Source organism: Trachymyrmex cornetzi, unplaced genomic scaffold (genome assembly GCF_001594075.2).
Source record: "Trachymyrmex cornetzi isolate Tcor2-1 unplaced genomic scaffold, Tcor1.1 scaffold156, whole genome shotgun sequence".
NCBI lineage: Eukaryota > Metazoa > Arthropoda > Insecta > Hymenoptera > Formicidae > Trachymyrmex > Trachymyrmex cornetzi.
In genome coordinates, this window is record NW_017296157.1 from 3462534 (window position 1) to 3486473 (window position 23940).

Genomic DNA, 23940 nt, shown 5'->3' on the forward strand with positions numbered 1-23940 from the left:
CTTTTTTCTAAAAATCAATAATCAAAAACTGTGACAATCGGCCCCGGTCTCCCCTACACTGAAATAATGCGTCAATAATAAAAAATGTTTTTTTAACAAGAACTGTAATTTATATTCTATATTATTTTGTATTTTATATATAGTTTACATATAATATATAAAAATAAAGCATTGCGATAATTTAAATTTTTATTAATTTTTTAATTTAATCTTTCTTTCAGTAAAAAGTATCGTATCTTTTTAAAATATTTGCTATTAATTTAATTTGTAGCGTCATGAATTATTACTAATTAACTTATATAATTTAAAGAATCAGTTAATAACTTTTTACGTGTATTAAATATTTCCGGAAAAATTAAATAAAACGTATTTATTAAATACATTTATTTAGTATAAGCAACAGATACTAAATTGATGCAACATTCTTGTTATACCTATATGTGGTGCTGGCAAGATAGCCGACAAGTGGTCGAGATGTCTCGCCGTCTCGTTTATTACGAGGAAAGGGAGAAGTAATTTGCAGTGCAAGAAGGACTCTTAAATTTTTACGACCGTCTCGTCCGCTACAGTACTTAAATGAGATTCCTCTCAGGTTTTTTCTAACTTCGACCGCAAATAGAGATTCTCAAGCTAAAAGTGTATTTTAAGTGTTGTAGCACCAGTAATAAAGAAAATTGAACAGACCGTTATGTCCAATTGATTAACGTCGCAATTTATTCATTTAATTACAGTAATATTTGCTTAAGTTTATATTAATCAAAACAGAATTTTGTTTCTTTGCTCATTGCAAAATAAAGATTCAATTCTGTAACATCTTGTCAAACCAAAAAAAATTTAAGATTTAATTAAGATATTTATATAAATAACATTAAATTTCAATTCATACATATATTTATTATTTTTAAGGAAAAATATGTAAATTAAAGTAAAAGTAAATCATATCATGATGTAATAAAGCTCTTATATCATACAATTTTTGTTATAAATAAGCATTTAAAAAATTTTTATATACAGACAATCTAAATTTTGAATTTTACTTTTCATTGAAAGTTTAACATCGTGACTTCAGAATTCTGCAGATAATCGTTTGAGGAATTAGTTGCCATCCGCAATGTATCTACATTTGATAAATCCTCTGACGGATAAAGCTCACAAATCACAACTAAAGTCTTACAAGATTCACTTCGTAGACATCTTGTGCTTGAATCCTCAAAATCCCATTTGAAAAATAAATGGCACGACCCGCACGACACGATGTAATTGTCGAATGTTTTGCTTTTTGCTCGATTTTCATCTCTTTGTCCGTGATTGCTTTGTGTTCTATAAACTCACATATACACAGTGCTTCTAATATGACATAATTTATTTTTTCTTTCTTTCTTTCTCTCTTTCTCTTTCTTTTTCTCTCCCTTCCTTTATCAAGTTAGAAGTATCTCCAACAACACAAAATTGCAACAATATTATAGCAATATTACACGTTGCAACAATATTGCAGCAATATTGCTCCAAGTTTTGTGCTGTTAGGAATTACGTATATTGAGTTAACATATGTATAAGAATAAAATATCGATATGTAATATCCATGTACTTTGGAAAGTGCACTAATTCTTTATATCTCAGCATTTGTGTATTTTACTTATATATATATATATATATATGTATAACTGGGAATGTTAAAATAATATTATATTTATCGGAAATGATATTATAATAATATTATAATTTCGTGCTGATAATAAATTAGTAAAATGTTTAAGAAACCTGTTACTTTAAACATGTTTGTGTTTCCATTTACTTTATTTTACATTCTTAAAGCAAATTTGAGAGCAATTACTTTCAAGCAGTTGCTGTGTATATATATATGTATTTATATGTATATACATATATATATATATATATGTAAAATGCAAGAACAAGATAAAAGCTTATGTTTGACATGTTCACCGTACAACTTAACTCAAACGTCATTACACATTGCCATAGGAACTGCTATTACAAGATGAAGTAAACAGACCGTTAAACTCGGATATACAAGATTTCTCGTAGGTTGAACAAATTGAGGGTGATTTAATAATACCAGTGGTCTTCGTTAATCTTTCCTTCTTAAAGGCTTCCACCTTTGCATAACGTTTTGCATATAACCAGATGGAAATTTCTTCCTGAGCTTCTTTATGAAAACATCGGTATTATTTTATTATAATTAGATCTGCAAAATTTTATGCAATAAAATGATTATAAAAATTTTTGGCTAATTGTAAGGTTAAAATTAAAAAAAATTAATAAAACAATTAAACAATTAAATTAAATAATACTACGATCTTTTTCTTAATGCATAAATATATATACACATAAAAAATGATACTATATTATACAACGTTTGTAACACTTAATATCATTTTACATTAATTTAATTACCTATTGCAAAATTTATTATATCAGCAATATTACATCAATATTATATTAATATTTAATAAATAAATTATATTTTATTATTACTGTATCATATACTACTACAAATATTTTTTCATTTTTATGAGAAAATATTTATAGTAGTGCGACATAGTAAAAATAAAATTTAATTAATTTGTTAATTATGTTCAAAAATATGAAGCTGTAAATCTCTTTGCTCTTTCTTTATTTTTCCTTCAAAATTTTTATCAATCGGTGGCTGTTAAATTGAAACTAATTTTCTGTTTTGCATTAATTGATTAGTTTTCTCTTTCTCACTCATTTATGTATAAACATTAAAATTTTCACAATATTTAATGCTTCTTTCTTCAATGTTTTTTGTATAATACAAATATTGTTTTTTTTATAAAACGGAATTTATTATTCTTATTTTATTATTATTCTTATTTAATTATCAAGTCTTAATATATTTTACGTACTTGACATTGTTATCAATATTTTATAAATGGATTTGAAGTATTACACGAATTTATAAAAAGTAAAAGAAAAGTATAAAAAATGTGAAACATCCTAAATAGTTGTGATAATTCATTGTTTAGGACGCGATAATTGTGCAATTATGACTAATTGAGATTCCTACTTACCGAACATTCTTTTTAAAAAAAAGATGCACTTATTAGAATTCGCGTATACACGTTAGCATTCTGAAATAAAGAGTGTTTCACGCATCCCGTTACAAAACCACCGCTCACGGTTATACGTCGCGCCTCTCACGAGACACGAGCTACGCATTACGTATGCATGAAAAACTTTTTTATCAGTACACAGTATCACAATAACGCGAAATAATAATTTCCAAAACGTAAAAGTGCACTCAATTCATGAACGCTGTCTATTATTGCATTATGTATTAAAACCATTGCACGGACTTGAACTAATTTTAACATTAATCGCAATCTACATCCGCGACTATTATTGTGATTTTTAATTTGGGCAAATTCTTAGATCTCTTTCAATTAAGAAGTTCAATGTATTTACATAATCTTTGTATATTTAAATTTTTATTATTCTTAGAATATATGTTTGTTAAAGCACTGACGAATAATCCTTTGACAAGCATATTTAGATAGCAAATTGTAATCATTTTGATGGTAATAATTTTAAATTGTTGTCATGTTACTTATTCAAGTTGTAAATAATAAGAACGTCATCTGTTTGATCAATTAATGACGTTATTTCTTTATCCATTCTAAGACGTATTCACGTCATACTTATTGACGTCGAATGAATGACTAATCTATGACATAATAATAACGTTGTTATTAGTGACCAATTAATAATATCATTCATGTATTAATAAACAATTCATCATTCATTTATATCGTTAATAATACGAAAATAATGACGTGCTTTTGACATCGATTTATATACTCTTGATGTTATGTGGCTGAGACAAATCAAAATCATTGTCACGATGATTAGATGTCAGATTCGTCAAGAATGACTGATTATGACGTCAAATAAACGACATTTTGCTATCTGGGTATATTCCAAGAATAAAGCAATAGTGAATTAAAATAATATTAAGAATACAACGTATTTTTTACTTAAAAATAAACTACTTGCAATGTTTATCGATTTAAAGTAATAATGTTTTCGAGTACATTAAATTTGAACCCAGCCTAATTCGGATTAATGACGTCACACGTTCCACTTTGGTTTCTGATTGAACATGATACTTTCAAGTTAACCGACTTAGATTCGGTTCACACTCACTCCAAAACGCCATTAGTTTCAAGAAAATTTAATTAAATAGATTAAAATTCTAAATATATTCAAATTAAATTTTAAAAACTGGAACGATTATTATTCTCTATATTTGCATTTAAAAAATACATTTAAATATGAAAAAATAAGATATTCTAAGTAGTTTTAAACACGAATTGACTTTTATTATCGAGTCTATAAGTTTAAAAAAAATGACAATCTACACGTGCGAAGCCACAAATCACGAAAAATGAAGTTTTATTTCGTTGAATATGTATAGTTTTATTATTCCGCACGCGCGTTCCTAGATTCAATACATTTCATGATTTTTTTATGAAGCTGATCGAAATAATGTCACGTTAAAAACAAAAATATATAATCTGTATCTTTTTGTTTTAATAAATACTTAGAATTCACTTCTGATCGTGAAATTTTAAGTTATTATGAATGAAATTATCAGTTAAATCGAGTTTTTAAATCGCTCAAATCTATGTTAAACATATTCAAGAAATGTGAAATTGTGTAACGATTTACAGAAACTAATTGAAAATGTAACTATAAACTGAACACGTCAGTTTCGCTCGCTGGATAATGTATAAACGCGCGCATTTTTGCGCACACAGCAGTGAAGTAATCACGGCATGAAATACGTTAAGTTGATAAGCCGATGAAGTAACGTTGGCACGGCGAAATGAAATTATGCCGCAGAAAAAAGATTAATAAATAAATAAAACAAGATGCGTACGGTATAAAGTGCGACGCACTCCTATGGTATAGTTGGTAAATGTAATGCGGAATAAAGACGCGAATGTGCCACCACGAGGTATCGAGAGGGTGTAAAAATTTACATGAGCAAAGGCTCGAGCCTGTTATTACGCTGCCATTTCGAGACTGCGTGTCGTCGACCTTAGAACGAGTCGAAACGGCTCGTTCTGCACAGCCACGCTCGTCATCTCAAAAGACCTGATGAAACGAGGATGTCGCTACCTCGTTGCTGTTGAGATTGAGATGAAAGTCAGTTGTCGACTCTTTTACGAACGATTCTTCATCTGGTCTTCTCTGGTAAATCTGGACTTTGCGAAATAACCTGATCTTTTTGTAAAATTATGTTATTAGAACGGAGGATAATGCTTAATCCAATTAACCGTTACAAGTTTTTGGGAACAGCAATGTTTAACTCCTTGTTATGATTGTGTCAAATTTACAATACTATACTTTTTAAATTGTATTTGTCAAGTATTTTTATTAAATATTAGCTCAAAAAATACGACTCGTAAATTCAAGATACATATACTGAAATCAATATATGTATATATTATATATTTATATAAAATAAAATTTTGATTAACAGGTGTTTGGTTATCTTTTCGTAAATCTTGCATTGGCATTGGAATAAAGGAACATTAGTCTTATATGAAACACAAAAATTTATGAATATCATTATTGTAGTCTTACTATGATAAGATTGAAATTTTTAATTACTTCCCATCGAAATTTTTGTAATTATAATGAAAATGCTTTGAATGTATCATCCAAGAATTACTCTTCAGTTAAGAGAAGAATACTTAAATAGATCTTACGTAAGAAACGTTTTCGCACGAAAGGATGGAGTAAAATGCAAAAATTTCGGAATACGGAGCAGTTTGATAGTGGCTTTCAGCTCCATGGTTTTTATTCCGCGAATTGAATTAAATCCATAATGCCGGAGCTTGGATCTGGCATCTCATAAACTCGAGGATACCGCGAAGATTTCGTCCGCAAAGAATACAAATGAGCATAGTAGCAATGTTTCGATGGCATATCTCACGATTACGTCACTTTTTCCCTATTGTCGGAAACGCACCGTATAGCGTCCCCGACTGCGTTGTGCTCAGCCCGCAAAAGTTTTCTATAAAACCATCCCATAAGGCACAAACTACGATATAATACCCTAACTTCAGAAAAAAGTACTAAAATAAAAGAAGATCGCAATTTTCTCTGGAAATTATTTTCCTCATTTATTTTGTTGCGAAAAATATTTAATTTCTGGAACGCTAAAGTTTTTTATATATGAATATAATCTTAATAATATATCAATTGTTTTGTAAAATTTTCGCAAGTTATGATAACAATATAAAGCCTTATCTTCTTGGTTATTCTTCTTTTCTACTACTTGAATCTAGAGAAAAATAGTAAAATAGATAAATGAACAGATATAAATATCTGGAGATACTAGCAGTGTCTCGGCGCTAAGCTACGGCGCGGACATACCTCCTTTTTTGTAAATAACAAGAAGAGATGGCTCCTTTTTCTTACAAATCGATTGTCTACAATATCATTTGTCTACATATCTTTTGCCGACAGTTTGTTTGCGCACAAAAATTATTGCCTACAGCTCGATTGTCTTATACATGCACTTTGCGCACAAATAAAAATTTCAGAAACGAAGTCACATATGCTTACATGTACTACTGCCTACATGCACTACTGTCTATATACGTGTATTATTGCCTACAGCTCGATTGCTTACGAGCACTTTTGCGTACAAATAAAATTTCCGGAGACGAAATCACATTTGTCTATTTTGAGAATATTTTTTTGTTAAAAAAATTTTTTTTAATTATAAAAACAAAGATTTGTTTAAATATTACAGTGTTAAATGTTAAATTTTGTTAAATTTTAAATACTAAAAAATGAAAAAATAAACAAGAAAGATTATAATCTGATAAGATTTTTTTTCTGTTTGTAGTCTATCTCGAATTCCACATAAGACAGTTGTTTTTCTGAAGTTTTAGGTTCTGTCATGACAGAAGAACCATTTTATCGTTTCGTAAACGAGGAAATAAATTCAGATAGGATGTTTATATATAGTGGAAAGATTTTATAAAGCTCTCTGCATAAAAAATTCATTTGTTTTTATAACTCAGAGAGCTGATTATAACGTAGATAATTAAAAATTATAATATTTTCTCGAAACAATTTAATAATTTTTAAAAATCAAGTTTTTTTAATTTTAAAAAATAAAGTTTAATTAAATATATTGGAATATGAAAAATAGGCAATTCATAATTATTGTATAAATTCATTACAATCGTTCTGAGTAAAATTGATGTTAGTTTCTGTTTCAACTTCACAATGCATGTATTTACATGATTTCATGATTGCCTTATAATGTACGTATATCATAATATATGCTACGTACGTAACGTCAACACAATAACACCGTAACGTAACACAATAAAATTACTTTCAGTGAGTTTATGCTGCGCGAAACTATTCACAAATATTTTCTATTCACAATATGAAAATTGTGAATAGAAAGAAAATATATAACACAATTAAAATATTAGATGAAACCTATATATATATATATATACATCAAAATAAAACGTGTATTTTCTATATTTTTACACAATTAAAATATTAGATGAAACCTATATATATATATATATATACATCAAAATAAAACGTGTATTTTCTATATTTTTATATTTTTACTTAAATGTCATATTAATTGATTAATCAATAAAATTACTTTTTTTAAAAGTTATGAAATTAATAAAAAGTTGTTTAATATATTTCCTTTAATATATATAATAAATATTCCTTTAATAATAAATATTAAGCATAAGGAAGTTTATAAAAAAAAAACAAATATTACGCAACTCTTTTTCACCATATGGGAAAAGAAACAAAGAAAATAAAACATCTATTTGTCTAAGATTTGTTTTCGAATACATCCAAATGCATTGTACTATTTTGATAAGCTTTTTCATAAATAAAAATCGATGTTGAATAACAAAAGTAAAATAAATATACACACTAAAGTAAAATAAATATATAATAGTAAAATAAAAAAAATAAAATATTTATATTAAGATAAAATTTTATTATTTATTGTTATAAAAAATATTTTGCAGCAATAATTTACACTACTATTATCAATATATACATGTCTTAAAATAAATCAATAAACAGATTAAAGTTTTATTTGGTAGTATACGAGTTTTATAAATGTTTTTCTGAATAAGTTTTCCGGAAAATAAACGAGATAAAGCATACCAGAAATTGCGGAAGACATTTGTATCGCGGAAGAGAGAAAGTAGTTTATATGTCTTTTTGCTCTGACTGTCATTATTTTACACTGCTAAAAGGTTGTATTTTCAAGCGCAATATTAATCGTTTTAGCACGTTGAGTGCTATCATGAATATCGTTGTCTGTTAAATATTTATGTTTCACAAAATTACACATAGGAGAGGTATATTAGTTATAAATAAAAGAAAATTGTATACAATAATTTTAAAGTATGTATACAAAAATAAATAAGTGAAAAAGTATATAAGATTTTTTTACTTTATTTTTTCTAGATTATTTTTATCAAAAACCAATAATAAAGCAAATTCAGTTGAGTTCAGAAAAAAGTTCAGTTTTTGTATATCATGTGCCTAAAGAAAATATTGCAACATCTTATAATTTTTATACAACACACTATAACTTTTTCAATTAAGATTAAATTTTTGCAATTCTTAAAAAATTATGTTAAGTTATTGTCGTAATACTGAATTATTGAATTTCATTATTAAAGCAAGTTTAAACTTTTTTTTATTTATATATAATACGGTATACGTGAGGGATGGAAAATTACTTTTAAAGTTACTTTAAAGTTACTTTTTATTTATAAATTGAGAGAGTACAATTATAAATAATAATATAAAGTTGAAGCAAATGATAAAATATGATATATGAAATAAAATATCATAATTTATTGTACTGAATTTCTAAATAAAAAGTAACTTAAAAGTAACTTTAAAAGTAACTTTCCCATCTCTAGTATAAGTACACTACAGTATATAATACTACTAATATATACAGTATCGTTGCTTCCAATTACTCTCGCTCTTTGATCACCGATTTGCGTGCGCGTATTGAGTTCTAAAAAACATAAAGCCAACATATTCTTCACTCGTCCATCAGGAGTTTACTTATGCAGAAAATTGGTATATTTAAACGTGCGTTCTTATTACTATACGAGAAAACGACATCGTTAAGTTAACGCTTCTCGCTCGATTGTTACGAATTATGAATTACGAGCGACCCGTTACTCTTCACGTAACCATCTGCGGTGGTTAGAGATCTTCCTTAAGGACAGCATTACCACGTTGCCGCTCGACGATTTACCGTGGCTCGTTATGATTATATGATGCCACTACGGCTCGTATACCGGCATTTCTCTTGTTGCACCCAGTGTAACAGCGACACCGTAACTAGCTAATCCCACGCTAGCAGCAAAATATAAAATTATATCCGTTCCCCGAGATCAACAGAAATGAGATTTCATATACCTATTACACAGTAAAAATAGTCGATTAAAAAAGTATGTAAATGATAACATGTAAACTAAGATTATATTCTTCGCATATTTTCGTGATACTTTAATCTCTTTAGTAATTTTATTATTAAATTTTAATAATTCAATTATTATATAAAAAATTTGAATTTTTCTGGATTTGTACACACAGAAAAATATCATTCTATTGCCAAGAAAAGCAATTATTCATTTTATTTTTCTTCTTTTAAGTAACGGTTACTTTCAATAAAGAATATTTTCTCGCTAGTAGTCTTACAATGTATTCATCCTAAGTTTTAGAAATACTCAATATCATATACTCAAAATAAGAATTTATTCTCTTTTTAAGTATATTATAAAATTTTATCAAAGAAAAGTCAGATTTGATAAACTTGAATATTTAATAATATTGATGTAAGAAAATTTATTTGGTCAGAAATTTGGTATATCTCTTTCAATTTTACACAACAGATTTAGAAAAAGCGAAATATAGTTTAGAAACAAGAAATTTTTTTTCTTGTTTGAAGTAATTCATATTTTCCATGTAAAAAATATTTATTTTGGGACCAAATTGTAAACATGACTTTTATATTGTTCCATAATGGTGTTTTTTCATATAATATTTATCTTAATTATTTTGTATTAATAAATAAGCAGCGTATTATTTCGTTTTCATGTAACCTTCTCAAATATTAATAATATGAAACTGTCAGCAGAGGCATGAAATTAAGAATAGTTACAGTAGGAGGTATACCGTTTGCAATGACTCGATCACAAGCGTGCGATTAGTTTAGCGTAAATGTATTAGGCTTACCGCTCTAGGGATCATAGGTCAAATCTTGCCGACACGCGACAATGAGATGCGTTTTTCAATAATTAATTGTAGTTAACAAGACAGAATATAGATATATGCGAAACAGTAAAAGTATAAATTGAACTAGAAATATAAATATAATAATAAAAAAAATTATTTTTTTCGTTAAGATATAACTGTAATTTTTTTATTACAAGTAAATATGATACTTGGTTCAAGCAGAGGAAGAATTCTTCTTAAGTAAATCGAATTTTTTATTTAATTTAATATTCTTGATTGAAGTATTAAATTTTTTAGAATTCAGAATATATTTTGAATAAATCGGATGTTTGTGATGAACTTTTTTTATAATAGATTTGCGGATATATGAACTTTTGAAATACTTGGAACAAGTCATTATTACTTGCAGTAATTACTTGTATAGTATAAATTTTTCTGTGTATACACAACCTTAAAGATATTTAAAAGAATTTAAATCATCATTTTGTGCTTCAAGAAAAAGTTGTTTTACTTCTTAAAGTAATAAGTACAATAAGAAATTGTTATGTTTGAATTTGAGTTGTATATATGTATATTGTAAATTAAAGTTTAATATATTGTATATATTGTAAATTAAATTTATTTTAGATTAGATTTAATTATTTTATTCGTAAATTCAAATAATTTTTAAGTTTTGCGTAAAAATTTTTTCGAACTTAATCTTGTATTAGGTTTTTTTTTCTTTTTTCTTGGAAAAGAATATAAACATATACTTTTAACAGGAAAATGGTCTATGTGTCCTGATTACAGCGCTACTAAAGAATTACGAGCATTGAATTAATGAATAGCACGAGGAAGAAAAAGAATCGCACGTGCGAACGACGTCGTTTCTTACGACGACTCATAAAACCCTAACTCTGTATACATTATAAACTCTCTTTAAAAACAATTTTCGCTCGTTATTACGCAGCCCCTCAATGCCGTTTATAAAGTAGCTCTATAAAACTAGTAGGACTAAATCAGCAAAATCAAATTGAATCTATCGGAATTTTTAGTACTCAATTTGTACTAAATTGTACTATTAATGATAATTTTGTACCGTGTGCCATTTCGAAAAAAATCGTGGCGGTGCTAGCTTAATATTAAGCTGGCAAAACCAATTCAAAACAAAAGAAAAGAAGAAAAATAATATCAGAAATTAATACAATTGAATTTGTACTATTTTGTACTGCCAAAAACAATTCTATATTATGTATCATTTCCAAGAAAACAGTGGTGCTGTTAATTTAAGATTTAAGCTGGCAGGACCATAAAAGAAACAACACAAGGGCAAAAATTAACACAACTGAATTTGTACTAATTTGTACCATTGAAAATAAGTTAATATTTTACATGTTTTTTCCTTAAATGACTTTATTAGTATATATGAGACTTACAATCTATGAGGTATTCCACGTCAAACCGGGCACCTTTGAAATATCGTTATTTTATTTTTTTTTTAATTTGCTAACGTATTCTATAGATAAAAATATGAGATACGTGTTCCGCGAAAAAAATGCGACATTTTTTTGTGTATTAACTTATATGTAAGTTGCAAAAATACATAAAAAACATTGTTCATGTGAACTAAATCATTATATCTCGAAACTATTAGTCATACAAAAATGCAAGAGATTGATTTTAAAGATCGTAAATTGTTCTATGGATGGGTTATTTTTAATTTATCATTTTCATATAAACAAATCATTTTCCATTTGTTTACAATTTTTATCAATATTTTTAATCATCGATTCACCAATTAAAAAATTTTGTAAAAATATCATCATATTCCCATTTCAATTATGAAGCAATCCTGAAAATTTCAAAATGGAATGGACTGTATAGTTAAAAAATTAGAGTTCCATTTTGAAATTTTTAGGATCGCTTCATAATTGAAATGGGAATATATTTTTACAAAATTTTTTAATTGGTGAATCAATTATAAAAATTGTAAACAAATGGAAAATGATTTATTTATATGAAAATGATAAATTGAACATATCCCATCCATTGAATTTACGTCATTTACGATTTTTAAAATCGATCTGTTGCATTTTTTTTGTACGACTAATGGTTTCGATGATATAATAATTTGAATGTAAAATGAATCGCATGAGCGACGTTTTTTATGGAATTTCTGCAATTTACATGCGTCAATACACAAAAAAAAATATTACATTTTTTTCGCAAAACACGTGTCTCATATTTTTATCTATAGAATATGTTAGGAAATTAAAAAAAAATAAAATGACGATGTTTCAAAGGTGCCCGGTTTGACGTGGAATACCTCGTAGATTGTAAGTCTTATACATACTAATAAAGTCATTTAAGGAAAAAACATGTAAAATATTAACTTATTTTCAATGGTACAAATTAGTACAAATTCAGTTGTGTTAATTTTTGCCCTTGTGTTGTTTTTTTTATGGTCCTGCCAACTTAAATCTTAAATTAACAGTACCACTGTTTTCTTGGAAATGATAAATAATATAGAATTGTTTTTGGCAGTACAAAATAGTACAAATTCAATTGTATTAATTTCTGATATTATTTTTCTTCTTTTCTTTTGTTTCGAATTGGTTTTGCCAGCTTAATATTAAGTTAGCACCGCCACGATTTTTTTCGAAATGGCACACGGTACAAAATTATCATTAATAGTACAATTTAGTACAAAATAAGTACTAAAAATTCCGATAAGTCCAGTTTGATTCTGCTGATTTGGTCCTGCTAGCTTTATAGAGTAGCAAATGTCTCAAATGTTAAAACTCATTTGATGTTTTACGCGGCTACATAGATTTTTGCTTAGACAGACGTGACAATTTACGTTTAAATAATCGCATTCAAAGCTTTACGATTAATTCTACAAGTTTAACAATGATTCTTATTTTTCTATTTTATTATAAAGTTGTAATTGTTTCGAATATATTCGACGTGCATTTGGCATTAAATAAGGTAAATACTTTTGCTGTTGCCTGTTTGTAAGTAATTACATTAATAGTTAAACTGCTATATCCATGTAAATATTGAAAATTACTCATATTTCCCATTAATATTCAAAAATGTTTCCTATTTTGAATCTGATCACCAGTTTTCAATGTTAGATTCAATAAAAATCGCAACGCTTAGGTAGAGTTACCTTACTGGGTAAGTTACTTTATAATTGTCTCATATCTGACAATTATATTATCTGGTAATTGAAATTTTCCTATTTCACATGAGATTAGCAAATAGCGGAATAAGAGAATACAATTCATAATTTATCGTGTCAATCCAACATTAATCTTGTGCACGGATTATACTTATCAACTTCGTCCACTGCTTCGTAAATCCCGGGTTAGACCATTTAACAGCGGTTTGTTACTCGAGGACGGGTTATGCCAACGCTCAATTACGCGCAACAGATTTTTACAGGAAGTAAAAACGGTTCGTTTATGGTGGATTAAATGGGTTAACATTGCCGCTCGCCATTAGCTTTCCTTTACCGATACCGTACTGCGAAAAGCGCCCGACACGTATCCTCGGCGAAACGAGATCGTAAATCAAGGCAATTTTTTTACGATCGACGAAATTACGCTGTAATATGGCTAAGTGCTTTATAAAGTACGAGGCAATGGTAGAAATCGTACGGATGAAAGCCTGTCATCTCGTCATTTATTCCCGTCATCCATTGATGATGAATCGTATGGATCCACTTAGATGGTGTCACCACACCTATTATATGTTGATTGATTTGTATATCAGGAACTATCTCATAACTGACACAAGATGTACTCGAATCGGGACTCGTCTTTTAACGTCTTGCGTTAGATGGAATTTTGTGGAGGAAACGATAGAAAGCTTTGAGTCACACTATTACGTGAATCTGATTAGGTATAAATATTATTAAGGATAAAATTAATTATTTCTCCTGGAATAGCATATTCTTGATACATAAAGATTAAAACAGAAGATACTTTATGTTCTCATGCCCCTATTTTATTGCATTATATTTTAATAGCAGAGTCTTCAATTAAATTAATATTGACTTTTTCCTCGATGACCATTTTAAAGCGTTAATAATTTTTTAATTAATAATTATAGAAAATAAGAGCTTTTTCTGAAAATAGATTTCAGGAAAGTAGATAAATAATAAAATCATATAAATCAATACAAAAATTAATTTAAAATCATGTTAATTTGTAGCATGTTTATATAAATTAAAATTATATTGTATAATCAATACGCGGAATTTATAAAATTATCATTAAAATTTAACGCAATACCAAACATTCTGCATAGTTTATATCTTTGTTTAATATTCAAATTGCTCTCGAGAAAATATAATATTCATATTTTCATGGTGGTCTGTCAAAGTGTATATTCAAATAGACTCATAAAGTAATGGGCAGCGATTAAATGCCAAGTTAAATAGTCTTCAGATTAAAACATAAGAAAGAGATAGTATTTAATATCTTACATTCTCCACTATTCGTAATCCTCTTGACGAAATTATTCGCCAATGTTTTTACATAATTTACGAAAATACATGTTTAACAAAAAAGATGCATATAATTAATATAGCCCACAATTAGTGCCAAGCTGAGTGATTGAAAGCCTTGATCGTTAAAATATAATTTTTGTGAACTTTTACGAAAGTATAATTTAAAGTAGAGACTCTATTTAAATTTAATAATAAAAATGCAGGTACATTTCCAGATATACTAAAATCAGAAAGTAAAGTGGATTTATTTATGTAAGCGGTACATATGTGGCTTTGAGGTCAGCCAAAAACCTTTGCAGATAGCATCAGAAGTGGCTCGTTATACTTTGCAAAGCTGGGCGATTATAGTGAAAAATTATGTTGTGTATATTTTGCTAACGTGCGTTGTACGTATATATATATATAATAAATAAATTTACTCTTTGATTTCTCCTCGTACATTGTACTATAACGTAGAGTTACCATATTACGGTATTACTCAATATTATATAATATTCAATTCATCAGTAAGCAACATTTATTTCGTAGGACAAATTCGATATTCAAACGTATCTAGTTTGTCTTTCGAGTTAGAGAAACCCAATTTTATTTTTTAAATATATAGTTATTGGAAAAATTATCGCATTAATTTTGACGTCTATAATGAAATTGTGAAGTTGTCAATAGCATGTTCGTCCGTCCCGTGCGTGTGCTGTTAATTTCTATCAATCACCGAATTTCTTATTCAAAACGGGCGTCTCGACGCTTCCGACAAGCGCCTTCTTGCAGATCACGCGATCCCATTTACGCCCCCCGGTCGTACTGTAATAAACAATCGCCCGGCGATCGGTGTGGCAGAATCTTTGCCACACACGATATGCATATGCGTGACTAAAGTAGCCTCACGCATGACCCGCGACGATAAATCGGGTGGAATATAAGACGCAAATTGCTGAGAATACTTTCGTGTACCTTTTATAAAAAAAATTCTTTTATAATAAATTTTGATAATGCGTGGATACCTAAATTAAATAAATTCTTCTTTCTTAATCTTATAATTAGAATAGTATACTTTATGTCTAATATGAATATAAGTACACATTTTAATACAACAGTGTTAATTATTTGTAAAGCTGTACGTAATTATACAAAAAGGATTTCGGAAAAGGAATTTTTAAATTTTAAAGGTAATTTAAGTTCCATATTATAAAATAAATGAATGTAAAAGTAATAGAATTATTTAAAGTTATACATGATTATTTATTTTAAAGCAATAATTTAATTTTTAATGTGACCTTCTTATGATTCTCTAATTCAACTATATAATTATCAGATTTATATGTTTAATAATATAGAGCTTATATCTCACTTGGGAAATTATTCTCTTAAATTATTCTCGAGAATTATTCTCTTGCACATTTTATTTTTTCAGTAATGCGGTAGTATCACAGATAATGACAGAAGTGTAACCGTGGATCGCGGTTGCGATACGAAACTTTGCATACGAATCAAACTTTGCGCCCGACAAACTCGGGAATCAACTTTATCAGACGATCGATATTGAGCTTGCGAGTGACATGAGTAATTGCATCTCGCATTCGGAAAGTGGTGCAGATGCGAATAGAGAATCGCGATCCACGATGTACACATGAGGACAGGAATGCTTACTCATGCCTTCTCATTCCTTCTTATGCCTTCTCTGATACGCGTGCAATTTCAGATAGGTAGACTCTGTCCTCGTGTATACGTACATGATATTCCAGACATTGTATCACTTCCTCCCGACTACTAATACTTGTGAATCGAACTGAACTAACGTGACGTCGTGAAGTGTATCGATAGTTTATAAACAATAACATATATAATACACATGAAGTACATAAAATCAATAGACATTTTAGCACCTAAAAATCCTTTCCATAAACATTTCGAAAACAAAAGCTCTGGTGAAATAAAATTAATTACTGCACTATATGATTTTATTAAAATAAAAATTTAGCTAAATATATAAATCTGAAAATAATTTTATTGTACCATTAAAATAATTATGTGACTTAAGCTGGCTACTAAAAATGTTAAAATGTTTTGCAACGTTACTCATGATGTTTGAATTTCCTACATATTTATTTTAATGGCTTAACAAAATTATTTCCAAATCTAGCTAATTTTTTTTTAATATTTCAGTAAATTTTTTATTCTATTCTTTCCAAGTACTATGTAATATTTAGATTTCTCCTCCTTTGTTCAATTTAGTTATTTAAGACAAATAATTGTAGTATACGTACATTGAAGAATGTATTCTCTATTCAATAAAACAGATACATACGTATACCTCTATTTAAAATTTAATATTTATATTACTCGCAGGAATAGTTACATTGTTCCAATCATACAATAACATTTCAATGTCAAACATTTTAATAAATTCAACAGTAATATGTAGAACGCAAAACTGTTTTGAAATATCATTTCAAAAGCCATTATTTGCAACGGACATTTTCAATAAAATACGAACAATGTTTCCTATCATATAAAAAAAATTATTTTTAATTTGTTTGTGAACATTCTCTTCTATTACATCAGTTTTATTGCAAAATTATATAGATTTTTCGTTCGTCTATTTTTTTCCTTGTCGACTAATAAAATCACTGTTAAGTTCAGTAAAAAAATAAAAGAGTAATATTTATCTATAAATAAAGCCTACGACGCACAATGCTTGTTTTCCTGCTGGATTGTTTGCGTTTCAGTACACTGTTAAATCTATAAAATTTCACCTAATGAGTCGTCACTGCTCCTATTCAATTATTTCGTCATTTTATACTAAAACGTAATTAAATTTGACTATAGAGTGTCAATTTGATATTATATAGTGTCAAATTGATACTGCATAGTGTCATATATGTATAACCATTGTTTTAGTATAAAATAACGATATATTTAGGAGGAGAACATTAGATTAAATTTATCACTATAGATTTAATAGTGTAAATTGATAAAATTGCGCCACAGAACGCAGAATTTCTCATAACTTACCAGAACGCAAGCAATCCGTGCAGTAAGAAAACGAGCACCATAAGCTTAATTTAAAGCAAAGATTAAAATCCAATTAAAACATCACTTTACTGATTAATTTTAATTATGTAAAATTATAAATATTATATACTAAATGTATAGATATAATATAAAAATCTGAATACCTCTTCACAGAAAAATCTTCACAGAAATAATTGATTAACAAATTTAGCAATAATTTATTCTAAGATTTTTGTCTTTCTGTCTGCTATTAACACAGTTGTATTTTTCTAAGCATTTTTTAAATGTGCTATTTCATGCATGTCATATTAGATCGAATTTGTAAAGACTGTTGGATTAAGAATTAGTCACTGCAAATGGATAACAATCTACGCAAATAAGTCTGTGGACGCTCCGGTATTATATTCAATACGCGATTCCTGGTAAAATCGGATGACTTTAACCTAAATCGATTGTCGTATAATTCTCTTTCATAGTTCGTAATTTGCGGAATTGAAATATAGATTTAGTGCTGAATGTGGAGAAAAAACAGACAAGAGACGAATAGGATACGAGTTTTGTGATCCACAATTTTCGTCGATTCAGCGATATTTTCACATCCGATGAGTAGATATCAAAGTAATTCACACATCCATTGGGAAAAAAATATCAATGCTGACAAATTCTCTTCAATCAAAAGACACAAATCATGATAGACTAAAGACCGAAAACAAATTTTTTCCGCACTAACAAATTTTATTCATAAAATAATTTACGATATCAGCTAGACTTGATTATCAATTAAAATTCAATTACTTTTTTTAAAAAAATAGAAAAGATATGCAAAAGTCAATTACAAAATTCCTAACATACGAAATAAATAAGAATTATATTATAATAAGTAGTGGCTATATATCGCGTGGCGCAGAGCGTAGCGTGATTGCTTTTTGTGTTAAAAATCCAGGGTTTAAAAATCCCTCAAGAATTCAAATTTTATTTGATTGCCCTTTTTCGGAAGGCAATGGCAAATCTCCGAGAGTATCTTTGCCACCATTATTTAACGTTAAAAACTGTAGATCCCATATAGTAATGGATATGTATATATGTACACTCGCCAACACGCATAGCAAATATGGCGTTTTAATGCCAAACTCCTTCCTTCCAAAGACCATATAGAACGGAAAAGATTGCAAAAAGGTTGAAAGAAGCCGATATCCAGCAATGAATGGAATCAGACTGATATAGGTAGAAAATCAGTAAATTTAAGCGTAGACAATATAGTTAATCATATTACATCAGCCATTAAATTACAATATATTGTAATACATGTTTCGACTTCAAGATTGAGCCCTTAGATGTTCACATGGGGACGCAATAATATTGATGTAAAAGAAAACAGACAATATTAATAATGCAATATTAATAATGTACATAAAAATGGCTTAATTTTAAAGCCAAAACATGTAATGCAATGTAATGTAATATAGTGGTGTAATATGACTAACTATATTGTCTACGTTTTTATTTTACTGATTATCATATAATAAAATTCCTTATTTCGTATATTAAGAATTTTGTAATTGACTCTTATATGCCCTTTCTATTCTTTAAAATATTATTTGATAGTAATATATTAAGAGTTCTTTGTTCTTGTTAATTCAATTACTCTCAATTAATGAAATTTATTAATTTTGATATTATTTTGAAAGAAACTCGTGCTATATATAATTAAGCCACATTTTATTTTTATTATTTATATTTTTAACGTATATATTTTTAATATATTTTTATGACAAAAGAATATCAAAATATTATTAAAGAATTATTCTATTATTTAACAAAACATTAATAGAGTATAAAATATTAAAAATTTTTTTATGAAATATTAATATTTATTGTATATTGTAATATTATGAATATTCTATTAATAATAAATAGTTGTTGGGATGTTGTAATATTATAAATATTTTATTAATAATAGATGAATATTAGAATATTAATTTAATAGAATATTCATTTTTTAAGCGAACTAAAAAAGATATTAAAACGGAGTGTTATTTTGATGTATAATACATCAATATTTTGCAGAAAGTGAATTTATTATACAATATATTTTTCTTGAAAATAACTTAATAAATTTTGTCCAGAATATGTATATCCAGAAGACTGGCTTTGGTTGTGTGCGACTATCATGCGACGTTCGAATGACAATCGAATGTAATTATGACTTTATAAATGATTTATCGATTAAAGACAGTTCTTAAAGAAAAAAGCACTAATTTTGTGCCTACAGGCTCCTTGCTTTTTACATATTTGTCTTTAAATTTTTGTAAAATTTCTTTATTAGCAATTACTTTTATTACTGTAATCATCTTTATTTGTTTTCAAATCTAAAATAATTAAATTCAAGTTGCATTCCCAACCCACATTGTAACATAGTCGAAATATTTGAATGACATCAATGAAATGCGTTGACGCATAATTGTTCAATTTAATTAATTGACTTATTAATTTGTATTTATATATATCCAAATACAGTAATCGTCTATAATCATAAATTTTCTCTATTGAACATGTTGCTTTCAGTATTAACTTAATGAGTTTTTTAATTACATTGTTAATTTGTTAAAAATTGTGTATTTATTATAAAAGAGCAGTATATTCCTCTTTTTACATTTTTAATTAAAATATTTGTAATAGAATTTTATAAAATCAATAAAAACTTGGGAAATATTATGACTCTAAAATAATTTTAATCGATAGATTTGGAAAAGTAAAGATTGATCAACATTTTGATCGAAACATAACTTGAGTGTCCAAATCCAACGAATATTTGAAACTTATTGCAATTGATTATTATCATTGCTATGAAAACAAAGTATGAAGATATTAAATCGCATTAAAGGCTTATATAGGGATATATGCTGGTTGTCCATTCTCGTAAAATCACGTTGTGTATCATATTAGTCGCATTTATGATCAAGCAAATCAGTTTGCTATTTGTATTAAGCGTGGCGTGCACCATGCAAACGATGTTGAAATTAACACTCACATGTTTCTCTCATTACACAGAGTGCAATATATGAAACGATATACGAGATCACATTATCTAGTAAATTAACCATCAAATCAACTGTTTACTCGGATCGTGTAAATCAATAAATAACATTCCGTCACGTCAAAATACAATTATAATGCTTGCGTATGCATCTAATAAAGGATAATAAAATAGTCAAAATTTGCCTATGAAGGGAACGTTTAAAATCGGTTTATCTTTATATTATTGAACTTAAATGTGAAGTTTAAAATTATCCAAAATCCGGGCAATTTTGTGAAATTGAAATTTTTTTTTATAAAAGAGCCTTGTTTTATATTCCAGCCAGCAAATATATTCTAATAATTAAATAGTAACTATAAATTTAAAAAACGCTTCTTTATTAATTCTTTTGAAAGAGAGCGAGAGAGAGAGAGAGAGAGAGAGATTGATTCTTATTAGCTTATAGCTACATTACATCACATCACATAGCAAGTTTACAACCTATATCCTACATAATAATCATCAATAGAAAAAACAAAAAAAAATAAACAATCAACAACATAAATTCAGCACTTATTTTAATTTTTAAGCACTTATTTTAATTTTAATTTTAAGTATTTAATCCGAGAGAGAGAGAGAGAGAGAGAGAGAGAGTATTATACAATCGCTCTTTTTCATCGAAAATATCTTTACACTCTCTTCAAATTGTATTGGTTCTATTCATAGATATATAAGTGCAGCGAATAAAAAAGAAAAAAGTAGGAAATGCAACGTGTGCCTGAAAAGTAAAGAACCATAAAATAATGGAATTTTGGTAAAAATGAAATGGTCGTGCAGTACTCCTCTTTTTCTCAAAACATCAATAAAAAAACTTCTTTTACTACAATTTATTACAATTTAATTGTAAGATATATTTGCTGTAAAACAATGATTTTGTAAAAAAAAATTGCGTTTTTACAAAGTCCATGATTTTAAGTCTAAATTTTTGTATAATTTTAAGTTTTATATTCGATTTAGCAATAAGCTCAGTAATATAAAAACAAATACAATTGCAAAATACATATTAGATACTCTAAAATTTTTCAAGAAAGAATCACAATTCTATTAACTAAATTAGAAATAAAATCGCTAATTTCACAGAGGTGAAAGAAACGCTTTTCTTCTTATAGACGGAGCAATTTGCGGTACTATGGCTACTATTTGCAGTGATAGTCGCCGGTAACACTGCAGTTCTCGCCGGACTTCTGCTGGGAAAACGTAGAAAATCTCGAATGAATTTCTTCATCATGCAACTGGCTTTTGCCGGTAAGTGTCTTTATTTTTAAATGTAATTAATTAAGAAAGTTTTCATGTTGTATGAAAGCATCATATTGAAACATCAGCTTCAAACTAAACAATGAATTCTATTACGTGTATCAACGATTTGTAAAAATAATACCTGTACAATCAATAGAGCTATAGAAGATAATAAAACGGTCTACAACAATAAGAACTCCACGATCGTAACTTTGTTTTATTTCCGCATTGTCAATATTTACCCGAACGAGAATTGTGGACAGAGATTACTGTTACGTTTGCTCCCAAAACCTTCGCTTTTGATATTTAATTCAGGCTCTGGAGAATATGATAGCGCATCCTCTTTTATGTATACATTTGCAGATAAATATTCCTTTCCCTCTTCTCGCTAACGTATCTTTATGCAACAGAATATCGAAAACGCGAATGATATCACGCGTATGTAAAGATTTTCGTATCCCAATGCTGACTACATTGCATCTACATGTATTGAACGTAAATGAATATAAGTATATTAATTTATTTATATTTTTACTTATATATATATATATATAACGATATTGTATCAATAAAAATATATCTTCTTTGTAATATTGCTATAATTGCGACTGACTAAATATCAGTTTTTCCCTAATATTTGTATTAACTTGTAAGCGATTTAAAAACATAACTTATATTCTTATCATAAATAACAAAAGTAATCCTATGCAAGAACTGATATATTTCTGCGAGAAATTAGTATAATAAACCAACTTGGATTTCCAATAAAGAAGTTTATTGTTCATAAATGTTCCTTCAATAAAAGATATCGAACCAACTATACGTGCATGTCTATATTCAAACTTGCGCCAGGAGCATCTAACGATAAAATAAAAGAAATGGATTGTTTTTTTACGGTTTTTCTGTGTGTGTGTGAACTGCGGTTTAAATTTTGCCTTTTACTTTCAGCATGTGCAATAAAATTTAATTTTTTAAATTTAAAGCATCTTTTTTTTTAATAAGTATACATCATATATTTGAAAACATACACACGCACATACGCACAAACACACAGTCCGTCTGTCACACACAGTCCATCTGTCACATACAGTATATTATTCCTGTCACGTTTCTACAAAATATCTTAGTGACAGGTAATGCTATTTTTCTTGCATTATTCGTGTAATAACTTACGATACTAAAAGCAATGTATTTAAGTTAATGTGTATAAGAGAGATGAAAGAGAAAAAAATCTTTCTATATGGCACAGCATAAAATAACATGTCACAGAAAATATGAGAAAAAGAGTACAATTTAAAGTAGAGAAGGCGTTTATTGAGTGATATTTGAAAATATTTAAAGTAAACTTTATGTACATCAAAAAAATCGAAAGTTATTAAAAATACTTAAAATATTATTACGTAAATAAAAATAGTTAAATTATAAAAAGAAAGGGGATAATTAACTAGTAATAAATTGGCCTTTATTTTAAAATATATAAAAAATTAATATATGTGTGTGTGTGTGTGTGTGTCTAAAATGTTTGTTTCTATAAAATAATATCTCAAAAAATAAATATGTTTAAAGATATATTTTTTTTAATTATTTGATGTAACTCTCTTATTTAAGAATTTATACTGATTTTTGATTTGAAAATAAGAATCAAAATTGGTTATCAAAATTGGTTATAAATTTTCCAATTATTTAAAAAAACTTCTTGTTCACATAACAAATAATAACAAGAAGAATCGTAATGTAGTATTGTGCTGATGCAGTGAAGAGTATCATACAATGCCGTACACAGTATAGAAAATATGCTTTTGCA

At 27.6% G+C, this 23940-nt stretch overlaps 1 protein-coding gene across 1 annotated transcript in view; it reads left to right on the forward strand.

The window, feature by feature from the left end:
* CCAP-R (Crustacean cardioactive peptide receptor) overlaps positions 1-23940 on the forward strand; it is a 79014-nt gene that overhangs the window by 36211 nt on the left and 18863 nt on the right. Inside the window, exon 2 of the mRNA XM_018503223.1 lies at positions 22010-22145. Coding sequence (XP_018358725.1) covers positions 22010-22145 — 136 coding nt within the window. The remainder of the gene's footprint in view (positions 1-22009; positions 22146-23940) is intronic.